The 15494-nt window shown below is 38.6% G+C and overlaps 1 protein-coding gene across 1 annotated transcript in view; it reads left to right on the top strand.

Annotated features, from left to right (window-relative positions):
• Positions 1-15494, top strand: part of tmem184a (transmembrane protein 184a) — a 15930-nt gene extending 436 nt beyond the window's left edge. Inside the window, exons 2-9 of the mRNA XM_079874700.1 lie at positions 973-1227; positions 6813-6978; positions 8079-8169; positions 8975-9050; positions 10059-10150; positions 10256-10425; positions 11482-11679; positions 15139-15494. Coding sequence (XP_079730826.1) covers positions 973-1227; positions 6813-6978; positions 8079-8169; positions 8975-9050; positions 10059-10150; positions 10256-10425; positions 11482-11679; positions 15139-15371 — 1281 coding nt within the window. The 3' untranslated portion in view covers positions 15372-15494. The remainder of the gene's footprint in view (positions 1-972; positions 1228-6812; positions 6979-8078; positions 8170-8974; positions 9051-10058; positions 10151-10255; positions 10426-11481; positions 11680-15138) is intronic.

Raw genomic sequence — 15494 nt, 5'->3', positions numbered from 1 at the left:
ATAAATATCTATAACTCTCGTCTTGCTTTGTGTTACAATAATAGGTTTGATTTAAATGATTGATAGACAGCTTTTCTATCTCGTATGTCTTAGTTTAAAAAATGCAACCCAACATATGTTGTAAATTATGAACTCTGACGCTCCATTTACTTAATGAAAAATCAACATGTAAACCATAGTTTCCGACAGAATATCATGGTAAATGTTGTTGGTAATCATGAAACCATAATACATTGATAGGCTATGAGGCCTTCTTTAAAAAACACTTTCTTTTTTTGGTGACGCTAGTCTGTAGTTACAAAGGTAACACCCGTTTAATTTAGTAAGAAAATAGTAATCATGGTTTCCCTGGTAAATGTTTGTTAAATAAACTATATAACTTACCCTACATACGACGTCTTTGTCATTGGAATAGAAATAGTACAATCTATAGATGGGTTATATATAGATTAGAGAATAAGCATAGTTTATACGGAGTCAGTATAATTTCTATTTTAAAAAAATAAATTAATACTTTTATTTAGCAAGGATGCAGTAAATTAATTAAAAGTGAGAGTAAAAACATTTATATTGTTAAAAAAAATATTTTTGTTACAAGAAACCTGAAATGGTTTTCCTGAAAAACGGTTTTCAACATTGATTATAAGAAATGTTTCTTTAGCAGCAAATCATCATATTAGAGTGATTTCAGCTTTGACAGCGCAGGAATAAATTACATTTAAAATTATACTGAAGAGTATTTTACTGTATTTGTAATTCAAATAAATGCAGCCTTGTTGAGCAAGCTGGAGACTTCATTCAAAAACAGTAAAAAAACAAACAATCGTACTGACCTCAAACTTTTGAACGGTATTTTATGAGTAAGTTGTAAATGAAAGAGAAAATAAATATTTATAACTAATGTAATATCAGTTAGTTTTAATTAAATCTTTAAAAAAATGTTTTTTTTTTCTTTTCTTTTTTCCCCCACAGATGAATGAGTCCAGAACTACTACAGCTGCTTTCACCACTCTGTCAGTGGGTTCAGATAAAAACATGGATAACTCAGTTCCTTTGTCGTCATACTCAATCCTGTCAAATATAACTGGCATGTCTAACATGACCGTAATCAGGACAAATAATGGAACTGAAGTAGTGGGGGACGACAAGATCTTCCTCAACACCCCCACTGCTCAAGCCTTGTCCGGCATTTTCGTTTGGTCCGCACTCATCATCACCTGTCATCAGGTAGGCTAATTTACAGGAACTAAATGTCTCTAATGCGTTTGAAGACAAGAAATTCATAGAAATCCTTTTACAGCCAACCACTCACACATCTAGCACAATTTCTGAGGCCATGGAGCTGCTTATTTAGCAACAGAAAGGCATTGCTGCTGCCGAGGTATAGCCAGTATGGGCCATGATGTGAGGAGCAAATCTCAGCATTAAATGGACTGGCCCAGGGAAAGCTGGAGACACTAATAGCAGTGGTTCATTCAGAGCACACGCAAATAACCTAGGCGGGGAAAACAAAAGCTGTTCCACACCGTCTCCTCCTTCATACCTGACCTCAGGCTCATCATCATCTGCAGATCTTGATAATACTGTCACTTTAGAAGGTTAATCTCTGTTACACAGTCATTAAAAACCACAGCAATAACTAACCCTCCACTCCCTGCCTCCACTGTTTATCGATCATCGGAGATCAATAAATACCTAGCTGTTTGTTCTGAACAGTCATCCATGTTTTCTTTGCTCTAATGTTCCGTTTAGAGCACTGTTAGCCGTCCTTGACCAATCACATTTAACTACAGAGCGGAGTGGTCCCTGTTCCCAGAGCTGATAAGAGTGCTGTGTAAACACAGAAATATGGCTATAGTGTACTCTGGTGATCTAATGCGAGGATACCGTAACCAGTAGTACATGTGCCATCTGCAATGTGCACTTTAGAAACAGGAACTTTTTTAAGGGAAATTACTGTCTCTATGACAAGATATTTCTCAGGCTTGTGTGTGTGTGTGTGTGTGTGTGTGTGTGTGTTAGTGCCTGGCAGTATTTCAAGTGGTCGTTTGTGTTTTTTATAGCCATAGTAGTTTAGATATAAATCTGTTGGCTCGGTCTTATACACTAACAGTAAAACATTTGGATACACTCGAGTCAACTGACTCGTTTGATCATGATTAAGAAATATATATTTTGCTTGAAATAAGTGTTAAATAAATTGAATATTTTCAAATTTATTCCTATGATGGCAAAGCTGAATTTTCAGCTGCCATTTTCTTCAGAAATCATTCTTATATGCTGATTTTGTGCTCAATCTTATTATTATTATCAGTGATTAAAACAGTTGTGCTACTTGATAGTTTTGTGAAAACGGATGCTTTAAGGATTTTTGATGAACAGGAAGTTGGAATGAGCAATAACTTTATAAGTGTCTTTACAGACACTTAGATCAATTTAATGCATCTTTGCTGTATAAAAGTATTAATTTCTTTAAAGAAAACATACCGACCACAAACGTGTGTGTGTGTGTATGTATGTATATATATATATATATATATATATATATATATATATATATATATATATATATATATATATATATATATATATATATATATATATATATATATATATATATATAAAAAATACACACACAACTGTATATCATATATAATTACTGTTTTGTTTTTTTACACAAATGTAAATTAGCTGTTTAAAAAGCATCCAAGTTGGATACCATGAAGTTGGTTGAGAAAGTGTGTGCAAAAGATAGCTATTTCCGTGTTATTTGTTTTATTTTCGTAGTTTTATTTCTAAAAGAGCTTTTTTTTTCTAAAATGTGGAAAACAGTACGATTAAAGTGAGTAGGTGCGTCCGTCCAAACATTTGACTGGTAGTATATGTTCACTAGTTTAAAGCAGAAACTATAGCGAGAGCTATATTTGTGTGCCCAGCCTTTGTTTATAGAGGAAGTTCTTTTGTGTTTGATGAAAGACCATCATTCACTAACCTTTACACCAGCTGTATCAGTAAAAGAGTGATAAGGGCCGTTTTTTAAGATACCAGACTGCTCAATAAGTCTTCTTGCTGAGGCTTGGTCATTTCTTTATAGATATAAACATGCTGAGCAGTTCTAATTTGCTTTGGTATTTCCATGTCCTTTATATTTTCCCGTTCATTACAGCTGAAAGCGCATCATACCTGAATATCCATTTCCGTCACATATGAATGAGTTCACTATGCTGCTTATGGCAAGGTGAAATCAGTTGGAGGTGGATGAGTTTTGTGTAAAAGTAATTGTCAGGTGAAGTGCCGGCACAGTATGAATATACCCATCTTGTGTGTCGAATTACCAATTATATTTGCAGACATTGTTGGGTTTCGGGAAAGGTTGAAATCTAATTCCCTTGCTCTTGCTGGTATGTTTTGAATCCTTTTTCATTGCAGCCTATATGACCCATGAAGAAATTTAATATAGAATATGTTTCTCAAGCATCCGTTATGTAATTGAACTACTGGGATCGTACTGATGGAGAGCAGAGGTCAGGAAAGGTATTTCTTCAGCTCTGAATTGCAGTGTCCCCGATGGACTTTGATTTGATTGCCTCCAAAGCATCTTGTGTGCCATACGAAAGCCAACACTTCTGAGAAGCTGACAGTTCTGAAGCGGCCAAGCAACGCCGGGATGCTATATAGAGACTGAAAAGGAGTCCCTGTGTCATGGTTTTCCTCTTCAAGTCATAATCAATTCCAAACAGTCTGGTTTTTGTCCCTCAGCCTAGCAGCTGAACGACGACTCCTCCGCGGCTTTGCAAACTGCAACATTTGTAAATCCTGAGGAGATTAAAGGAACCCTCAGGATTGTTTTAGTATTTCACAGCCTTTCTCGACTTCTCTGCAAAAGATTCTCCCGGCGGAGCTTTCCTTGCGCTCTGCATACTAAAGGCAGAAATTGAGATTGCGTTCCTAAAACACACTGTTCTGAAGTTACTGATTTGCCTGCAAAACTTTCCCATCAGTGCCAGGGATATCAAAGGAGTCTTTGAAAACCAGCTATTTAGACCATAAGCACCTTCTGGGCCAGCCCCTCTTAAGTGAATTGTTATATATGGCACTGACAAGGCGCCAACAGCACTCTTGGGTCTGCCTTTTCTCAGCTCTCTAGTTTTTACAAGCTTTATGGTCTTAACGTTGGTGGTACACCTTGTGATTCACCGGCTCTCAGAACAGTGTGTTTGGGGGCCTCGCAGTTCCACCAGCAGTTCCTCTCTGCTTCAGACAGGTTGTAATTAGCTTTGGCTCCAATTCTGCGTCAGACAGTCAATGGCCAGAGCCATTACTGTGAGCGCGGCTCTCTCTCACTGTCAGCTCCGCGTTATGGAGTCTGGGAGACTGTGAACTTATTTCCCCTGCAGGCTAGGTGAAATGGAGGACATCAGTTCAGAGAGCAACTCCCCTAGCTTTTCCGAGAGCCCACAAATGCATCAAGCCTCCACCCGTGGAATGAAGGACTCAAATAATCTGATTTCAAATGATTGAGTATCCAAGAGTTTAAAGAGCCCAGCGAATATTGAGCCCCCTTAGTAATATTGTGAAGTTCAAAAGGGACTTTAAGGACATGCACAGGCATCTCAAATGTAGATTATAAACTTTGAAACTATATTACCGATATATGCACACATGTGACTCTACAGTAGTGGCCAAAAGTGATGTCCAGAGGGGATATTTGTGTTTTTGACCCGACAAGTTTGATTAAACCATATAAAATATATATATAATATACACACACACATACACAGTATCTCACGAAAGTGAGTACACCCCTCACATTTCAGCAAACATTTTAGTATATCTTCTCAAGGGACAATACTATAGAAATTAAACTTGGATAGATTTTAGCGTAGTCATTGTGCTGCTTGTGTAGCAGTATATATTTACTGGCCTCTGAAAATAACTCAACATACAGCCATTATTGTCAAAATAGCTGGCAACAAAAGTGAGTACACCCTAAGTGAACATGTCAAAACTGTATCCAAAGTGTCAATATTTTGTGTGAGCACCATTGTTATCTAGCACTGCCTTAATCCTCCTGGCCATGGAGTTCACCAGAGCTGCACAGGTTGTTGCTGAGACCCTCTTCTACTCCTCCATAATGACATCTCGGAGCTGATGAATGTTAGATGCATGGCACTTCTCCACCTTCCGCTTGAAGATGCCCCACAGGTGCTCAATAGGGTTCAGGTCTGGAGACATACTTGGCCACTCCATCACCTTCAGCTTCCTCAGCAAGGCAGTTGTCATCTTGGTGGTGTGTTTAGGGTCGTTATCAATGCCGTTCGGCCCAGTTTCTGAAGGGAGGGCATCATGTTCTGCTTCAGAATGTCACAGTACATGTTGGAATCCATGTTTCCCTAAATGCAGCGCAGCTCCCCAGTACCAGTCTCCAGACCATGATGCTACCACCACCATGCTTGACTGTAGGCAAGACACAGTTTTCTTGGTACTCCTCACCAGTGCGTCACCACACATGCTGGACACCATCTGAGCCAAACAAGTTTATCTTAGTCTCATCAGACCACAGGACATGGTTCCAGTAATTCATGCTCTTGGACAGGTTGCTTTCAGCAAACTGTTAGCGGGCTTTCTTGTGAGCCAGCTTCAGAAGAGGCTTCCTTCTGGGACGACGACCATGCAAACCGACTTGTTGCAGTGTGCGGCGTATGGTCTGAGCCCTGACAAGCTGACTTTCCACTTTGCAACCTCTAAAGCAATGCTGGCAGGACTCATGTGTCTGTTTTTTGAAGCCAGCTTCTGCACCTGACGCACAGCATGAGGACTCAACTTCTTTGATTGACCCTTGCGAGGCCTGTTCTGTGTGGACCCCATCTTGGAAAACCTCTGTATGACCCTGGCCTGTACTGTAACTCAGTTTCAGGGTGTTACCAATCTTCTTATAGCCTAGGCCATCTTTGTGGAGGGCAACAATTCTAATTCTCAAATCCTTAAGAGAGTTCTTTGCCATGAGGTGCCATGTTGAACATCCAGTGCTCAGTATGAGAGAATTGTACTCAAAGCACAAATTTTAACTGCTCTAATACAAGATACACAAATTTGATCCTGTCAAGCAGACAAAAACATGAAAATGATGAATAGGACATGTGGTTTTGCATGGTTAAACGACGTACGGCTTTTGTCACTTAGGGTGTACTCACTTTTGTTGCCAGCTATTTTGACAATAATGGCTGTCTGTTACATAGTAGCACCTTAAGATAATAATATACACCTAATAAAATAATAATAAACTTAATGTGTTGTATGGTAACTGCAATATTTAGAAATGAAAAAATATATATATATTATGCCTGGTTGCCACCTGTCATAAAGCTAAAAATAAAAAAGATGACGACAGTTTGTAGCCAAACATCATTAAAAAAATGCATGTATTGTGTCAGTGGTGTTCAACGTTTTCATTTTGAAGTGTGTAGTTAATATCCGGTCAGCATTAGTGTGGTAAACATTGCTTTTGCTCTGTTAACCATCCATAAACTGTTATAGACATATCAGTTTACTGTTATTGAACAACACTGGTATTACCGCGTCCTGTTTGTCCAGCTCACTTTCCCCATACATGTTACTATAGCAGTGTCTGATGAAACGAAACCTCACTTGTTTTCTTGCCACTTTTTCATCTGCTCTGCAGCGTGTTGCTCCAGTGCACATTTTAATCATTTGCATTTCACTGTTTTTGCTATTTAAGTCAGACTTGTTATTTATTTTTGTAGTCGAGCATGAGCACTTTGTCTTTCTTAACACACTTTTTGTCTTTATAGATATACTTGCACCTGAGGTCGTACACGGTGCCAAACGAGCAGCGCTACATCATCCGCATCCTCTTCATTGTCCCCATCTATTCTTTCGACTCCTGGCTCAGCCTGCTGTTCATCAGCAATGACCAGTATTATGTGTATTTCGACTCTGTTCGTGACTGCTATGAAGGTACAGTAAATCTGAGCTGCTCTCTGCCCTTACATCCTCTTCTGTCTCACGGGCGTAATATTATTCAGCACAAATATAGTGCTGGTGGAATGACGTGTGCTGTTGTTTTTAAGTCTGGCCTGCAGTGAGGGAGGAGAGCCTGCTTTACAGACATAGGGTTGCAGGTTTCATAGAGGGGAAATGGATACATGTTCATTGTAACTGAACAAACCTGTTGGTCATGGCACAGTCAGAAAGGAGGCAGGCCAAATGTCTCTGTTATCATCTTTTCAGACCTATCCCACTGCTGCTAGACAATGACTATTTATAACAGTTTTTTTTTTTTTCTGTTTGTTACATGGGAAAATTCCAGGGTGGGGATTTATTTTACCTTAACCATTTTATTCCATATACTTATAAAGTTAAAAGTATTTGTTGTATTCTTTATTGGGGTAGGTACGATTTTTAAAGAAGTCCTTTTTGCTCATCAGGGCTGTATTTATTTGATCAAAAATAAACTATTGCTCCAGTCTTTAGTTTCACATGATCTTCAGAAATCATTCTAATATGCTGATTTGGTGAAACATTTCTCATCAGTGTTGTAAACAGGTGCTTAATAATTTTGTGGAAGCCATGATACATTTTTCTTCCCTTTTTTTTTTTTTTTTTTTTTGATTAATAGAGTTTAAAAGAACAGCATTTATTTGAAATAGAAATCTTCTTGTGACAATGTAAATATCTTTACTGCCACTTTGTTTAATGCATCCTTTCGGAATAAAGTATTAAATTATTTGAATATAATATAGGCACTATAATATAAATATAATTGTAATTTAAAAGATGTTAAGTCTTAGTCATAGACCATCAGTAAAATCTTACCACAAGTAATAGTTGTACACACTGAGAGACAATGAGATCTGACCATCTAATCTGTCTTTAAATAGACCTCTTAGGTTAAGATGGATTTCCTGGACACAAACAACTCCTCAATCTTGATGTGTGATGAGATGTTCTGTCATGTCAAACATGTTCTTTATGCTTCTCATTTAAAGCTCTTACTGCAAATTGCTTAAGTTAGGCTCTCATGTATGATTTTTTTTTATTTTTTTTTATTATTCAAGCATTTGTGATATACAACTTCCTGAGTCTGTCTTTTGAGTACCTCGGTGGAGAGAGTGCCATCATGTCGGAAATAAGAGGAAAACCCATTCAGTGAGTGTCTATATATCTATATAAAAAAAAATTGCTAGGTGAATAAACATAGTGAGCAGCATTTAAGGCATGGTAGGTGTGCTCCCTTTGCAAAGGCTTAAAGCGATAGTTCACCCAAAAATGAAAATTCATCATCTACTCACCCTCAAGTACTCCCGGTCATCTTCGAGAAACAAATGAAGATATTTATATGGATTATTTTTACGATCTCTTTATGAACTTTTTGAAGGTCAAAGTGGTAGTTGCGTAGCTTTCAATGGAGGGACAGAAAGAGCTCAGATTTAATAAAAAAATCTTAATTTGTCTTTCGAAAATGAACTAATGTCTTACAGGTTTGGAACGACATGAGGGTGAGTAAATGATGACAGAATTTTTGGGTTAACTAACCCTTTAATTATGCTGCCTCCTAAAATACCTAATTTTGGCCAAATTCAAAGGTCTGCAAAATTCTAGTCCCACAATGCAGTGTAAAGTGCTTGGAGAAAACAAAAAATCAAACATGGTGGACAATGTGGGCAGAATTTGATTAAAATGCACTGGATATAATTAAACACCTCATGAAGCTCCTCTGGAAGTATGGTGACCGCCATTTTAAATTTGGTTGTCATCGCCCACATGGCCACCATGACTCAGTGTGTCAGAGCGTGTGTGTTAACCTCTACTGTAGGTTAAAGCTCTGACAGCATTTTCTATTTTTTGTGCAACATCATTTTTCGCCTGCCTGTGTCTTAAGAGAGCAATTCATCAAACTACTCTCAAGAATAGCATTACCTTTTACATGTTCCTCTTCATTTGCCTTTAACAGGTCCAGTTGCCTATACGGGACATGCTGTTTAGGAGGAATTAGTTACTCCATTGGCTTCCTGAGATTCTGCAAGCAGGTTTGTTCCTGTTTTTCTATAAAATCCAACTTTTCCTTCAACATTTTTCACAGCATTTTTTGTACTTTTAAAAAAATCTGAAATGTTTAGCTTATTTCACTTATAAAAGTGTGGTCTCATACTTTTAGACCTCACTTATGTATCATATCCCATTCTGTTTTGACCTGCAGTTGTATAAAGAAAATGGTGATGTGTAAATAGTGTAAATGTTAATAAGAGGGTCAGAATTTCTGTGACTTCTGTCTCCACAACCTTTATGTACATTTTCTACCTGAATTATCCTGAAGTAGCAGCTGTTATCTTTGTAACATTGTCTTTCCTGAGCAGCTCCAGTGGTTAATGTAGGGTTGCAAACGGTAGGAAGCAGGTGCAAGTAGCTTGATAATAAGCACAAAAAAAAGCTATTGCCGCCAGACTGATGCTGTCTGCGCGGCAGCTGAGGAACTCGCTCGTACTTTGAGAATAATACTGATGGAAATTGGACTTGAGAGCCCCATCCCCCATTCTGAAAAGAATGTGAATTGAACTTTTTTTTTAATAGGAAGTGAAATTTCAAAACACATAAATCTGTCTGACCGGATGCCTACATGTGGGATTTTCAAAGCATCACCTCGCGATATGCCAGACTGTAGCGGAGACAGAGCGTGCTTTGATTATTTTGAGACGGCTTTTCACACAGACAGCTTCGATTTAAAACTTGAATTCCACGTTGATGTTTCAAGCAGCCGATTCCGACTTGCATGTAGTGAGATTGGGGGGAAATTCTCCTTTGCGTCATTCTCAATGAGTGGATTTGTCAGTCATGTCAAACTTTGTGTTGATTATGTAAGAAATAAGCACTGCCTGTCAAAAATAAGCATGTAACATTACCATGCCTTTGAAAAGAATGAGGACTGGAAGTTCTCTATCACTCAAACTATTTTAAAGGGCCATGTTGACTAAATAGAACAGGTGTAAAAACCAAACCATCACCATTACTCATTGGCTTATGTTACTAATGTCATCTAGGCCACACTTCAGTTCTGTGTCATCAAGCCCATCATGGCTGTCATCACCATCCTTCTGCAGGCTTTTGGCAAATACCACGATGGAGATTTTAAGTGAGCCACCCTGTCATTCATTTGTATCCGCATCCTTTAATAACACAACATCTGCCTTTTTAAATGAGCTGTGCTTCACTCCTTGTGTTGTTTCTCTTCATATAGTGTAACGGGAGGTTACCTTTACATCACCATCATCTACAACATCTCTGTCAGTTTGGCTCTCTATGCCCTCTTCCTCTTCTACTTCGCCACCAGTGACCTTCTAAGACCTTTTGAGCCTGTGCTCAAATTCCTCACCATCAAATCCGTCATCTTCCTCTCATTCTGGCAAGGTTGGTTACTCTGCATTCTTATTTTATATGTTCAGTATTCATCTCAAGCTGTTCATTGACACTTTTGGTAGACAAGTACACTACGAACAAAAATTGTCACTAATAGTCAAAGTGGTTGGTCATGCGATCTCAACATGGAATCAAACATGTTTTTTTTGTTGTTGTTTTTTGCATAAAACATGTAATGTGGCAGAAGTTACTTGCTCTACCTTTAACAAATACGTTTTAGATTTAGTTAGGCATTTTTAGATTTCTACTTGCTCAATGCCAGCTGTTCTCAACCAGGGGGCCTCAAGATTACTTTAATTAAATGAGCATTAAAATAAGATATTTCTTATTTTAACTCACCCTCTCAACAACTTATTTTTTCTTATTTTTTTAAAGAAATTATTAAATTGTAATTTCTGGTCCTGGAAAAAGTCTTATTAATTGAAATCTTATAAATCCTATAAATAAAGCATGTTTATACATTTTATGAATATATGTTTTTCTATTGATAACTTTTTGCCGGGTAAATTGTGTGTAAAAAAAAAATACTTTTTACAACCCTTATCCTTTATCCTTATCTAGTAAATAATGAACAACTAGAAAAGTCATGGGGCTAACAAGCGGACCAATTTCTTTGCAAAGCTTCTCAAATGTTGGTTTGGTCATTCTGAAATGCCTTAGCTAAAGTCTGTCATCAGAATGATTTGGTTTAATTCCCTCACAGAAGCGTCTCACATGATTGTGTTTCCAAACACCAGCATCCGAATGTAAGATAACATGACAGGGTTGTATGACGTAGGAAAAAAGAGCCACTGTGGCTTCCCCAATTATAGCAAATTCCAGTTTCATTACAGATATTTTGCGGCAATTTCCCAGGAATTTTGTTCTCTTGAACATGTGGGATGATACGCTGCAAATTCTTTTTCGTTTTTACGATATACCAATTTTGTGCACAAGTTAAATATGCAACTTTGGATGGAAACGTAGCTAGTGGGGGGCCATTGGAGTCAAAAAGGTTGAGAACCACTGCCCTATGCAAATGTTTTTCTTTGGTTGTCTTTTTCTCAGGTATGGTATTGGCCATTCTGGAGCGTTGTGGTGTGATCCCAGAAGCTCTGGTCATTGATGGTCATGAGGTTGGTGCTGGTACAGTGGCAGCTGGTTGGCAGAACTTCATCATCTGCATCGAAATGTTCTTCGGCGCCATCGCCCTCCGCTACGCCTTCACCTCCAGTGTGTACCGCGAGAAGAAGAGTGAAACACCAGGTTAGAAGCTTGAAAATGTGACACTTTGGAAAAACAAAGCAGAACTAGGGAAGTCTAGATGATCTTAGAAACATGTCTCAGCAAGCCTTTATGAGGCAACTTGAAGTTTTCTTCCTCAGGAGCGTTATGACTCACAGTTCAGAAGACTGTTGGAAAGCTCCCTTCATACCAGCAAGACACAGATCATCATAAAAACTCAGACCTGTGGCATGTCGAATGATGCCATTTCAACAATCTTCAGCGGGTGTTTTTCTTGCTGTAAAACTTTCTGTTGTGAATTTAACTTGCAGCATAATGAGGTCGGATGACAAGGAATCGTTTAGCCAAAAATTACAATTCTGTTATTCACAGTCAAGTTCGCAGTAGGGATGTCACGATGTCAGATTTTGGCTACATGATTATCATGGGAAAAAGAATTCATGGTAACGATATTATCGCAAGAACTAGCAATTTTGAAGAAAATAGTGCTATTGATCAAATTCACCGTTAAATATATTGTTCTCTTTTTTTTGCTCAATGAATCGCACTCAAAATGCAAGTTTAGTTATTCAAACTAAAGTCAAGTCACATTTATTTATATAGCGCTTTTTACAATACAGATTGTTTCAAAGCAGCTTTACAGTGATAACAGGAAAATAATGCAACAAAGTTTGTTTCCAGAAGAAAATGGCATCACAGTCCAGCTTAAGTTCAGTGATGTTTCATTTTTGTTGTAAAAAAGTTATTAATTTAGTTCTTATATATATATTTAGTTATTATATATAGCCGTTTTGGAGAAAACCATGGTGTCATCGTCCAGCTCAGTTCAGTTCTCATATAATGGTGTCAATGCAGGCAGATCAATATTATTGTTGAAAATTAAATTAAATGTTAAATTTAATGTTCCCAACCAAGCAAGCCAAAAGCCAATGGCAACAAAGGTGAAAAAAGGCGAAAAAGGCAACAGTGGCAAGGAACCAAAACTCCATCAGGTGGCAGAATGGAGAAAAAAAAACCTTGGGAGAAACCAGGCTCAGTCGGGGGCCAGTTCTTCTCTGGCTAACGAATGAACAGTGTAAGATTATGATCCAGGCATCATTACAGGTCAGAAGTCGGATTGGATTGGAACAATCAGAACATCCTCCAGTTCCATCTGGTTGAAAATCAGAGTCATCACGGTGGTAAACACCTACTCAAGAGTATGTGATTTCAGACGCAGTCCCTGTCTTTTTTTCGAAATACAAAAAACTCCCACACTGGAGAACCTAATATTTCAAGTGTGGGTAGAGTGGCTCAATTTCGTCTGTCATCTCTTCTGACATGATTTCGTGCATCAGAGGAAGCTACATTGCTTCGTTGTCATTCTGGGGTTTTTTTTCTTCTTTTTTTATGATAGCAATTAGTGTTAAGGTGCAATACTGCCTTCTACTATATTGGAGTGTCAATCAGATGACGCTGAATTTACTATTACCTAATAGCAGGCAGTATGCACTGCAGAAAACAGTATGTTCGTAGTCTATCATTCTGATCATATCCTTAGAGCTACAAAAGCCTCTCCACGCTTAACGGGTTAGTCATATTCTGTCGCTTGTGCTTTTCAAGGTGGTGAAGAATAGTTCGGTTTCAATTTCCACCAATTTAAGCTGTAATGTCAGTTCAGCTGCTGAATGTTAAAAGCTGCATTAGATTTGTGTTCTGACTTCAAGAGGCCTCCATGAAATATAACTCGACTCAGTCAGATATGCATGTTTCAAGCCTTGTCAGTTTGAATGTTAATATTCTAAGCGCACAGTGGACGTATTGCAGAATTCTACTTAACCGTTGTAGGAGAAAACGTACAAATGTGTTCAGAACTCCCTTGTGTTTTTAACCATAGATTAACACCTGAGCTCAAAGGGTGAAGTCACTGCTGGATTCATAACCTTTCACTGTTAATAAAAAGGTCACGACTGTCATGAAGCCTGTTAGGTAGAGCAACCTTCCGGGATGGCCTTTACTCCCTAGCGGACCACCTGTGAAGAAGCTTAGGACAGTTTGCTGATCCAGAGTTTTCACCCTCCATGGGGCCAGGTCCCAAAACATCCATCCGTTCACTGTACAGTTTTCAGGCTGGCCGCTGGAGAGCAACAAGCACAGTTCAAGTGTTTCTTATACAGGAGGTCAGAAACTTTCACCCCTCTAGTGGCAGCCTGCCGTCACCTATGTGCAAGCTCTCATCCATCATCCACAAGGCAAGATACAGTTAGCTGGAACTCATCATATTGCAGTGTATCAGGGTGTACTCTGTAACCTCGTTTAATACATCCACAGCCGAGATAAATCTGGGAATTGTGGGATTGTGAATTTCTTTCCTGGCTTCTCCAGCCTTTTGTAGATAAAGGAAGCAGAACAGTGATTTGGCAAACACATCAGTGGAGGGGAGCAGGGCATTGCTAGTGGTCACATCCCGGTTTCTATTTTGTGAACAGCTGGGTTGGACCTTGGCGGTGCCTGTGGCGATGTGCTCACAAGAGTGAGGATAATAGCAAGATTGCATTGTGTCTCAAAGTCACTGGCTGTTAACGGATTGTGTAATCCAGACAAACAAAATACCTCAGAAATATGGCCATTTTGCTTTAAGTTAACTTGGGAATGTTTTTTACTCTTCATTAGACATTGTCATTCTGTTGAAAGTGGATGGGATGGACTAGTGGATTTTAGTTGGATTTTCCGCAAGATTCTGTCCCGCTCCCGCCAAAAAAAAGAAAGAAAAAAAGTGTATGTATGTGTGTGTGTGTATGTTGTCCTGCACCCACAAAAGGCTGCAGGTAGAGGTCAATGCAAACTTTCACTCCCTCTCTATTTTAAGCCATTTTTTTTTCCAGTTCCTCCCCACGGATAACACTTCAGACCTCAGCTTGTTGCATTTGTGTTATCAGACAAAAGGATGCCTTCCTTCGCTGTTGCCTACAGTTGAAAAACAGTGAGAATATCAAACCCTGTGCCATTTGTTTTTATTGTTGAATAAATGAATAACATGAATAACACCCTCATATAAGTACATTCTGTACCTTAAAATCAAAATACATTTAAGTAGATATTTATGCTTCACGGGAGTCCCACAAGTAATTTCTTTCCCCTGCTTTCTGTGTGCACATAAATATCTTCCCTCCTACACTGAGCAATTCAACTTGTCCCAGGCCACACTCCCTGTCCTGTGGATAATGTGTTAGTCCTATGGGAGTGAAGACCTCTAGATTAGAAAAAGGCCTATATGTTGACCTCAATATATAGTTGTGATGTAATGGGTTTTAATGACGAGACCGTGTGCCAAACTGCCTCTTATTTCCTTTGTAGAGTGTTTTAGTTACATCTTCCTCGAGTTTCATGTCCTAATTTTTAAAAGAACGAAAACTTTCAGATTTGCTCATTTTAAGTCTCGGATGTCATCAAAAATATCTCGTGATATTTGACGCTTTCATCTTTTGTTTTGTTTTGTAGAGAATGTAGCACCTATGCACAGCATATCCAGTGGCCTGAAGGAGACCATGAACCCTGGAGACATGGTTCAGGATGCAATCCACAACTTCTCCCCGGCCTACCAACAGTACACCCAGCAGTCCACCCAGGAAGTGGTGCAACCCAACATGAATGGCAATCCAGGGACCAGCACCTCCAAGAGTGTTAAGAAATCTGACAAAGTGATGCTGATCGACACGGATGATGAGTTTTAGTGCCCCATCTGTCCTGATCTTTCTATTTATTTAATCCGGAACTAATTTGACTCTTTCTAACTTTAATGAGGAGACTAATCATGTAAATCAGCTCGTGATTTTTAAAAAAGAGAGCTCATAAAA

Source organism: Squalius cephalus (assembly GCF_949319135.1).
Source record: "Squalius cephalus genome assembly, chromosome: 1".
Lineage (NCBI taxonomy): Eukaryota > Metazoa > Chordata > Actinopteri > Cypriniformes > Leuciscidae > Squalius > Squalius cephalus.
This window is presented reverse-complemented; position numbering and strand designations above follow the sequence as displayed.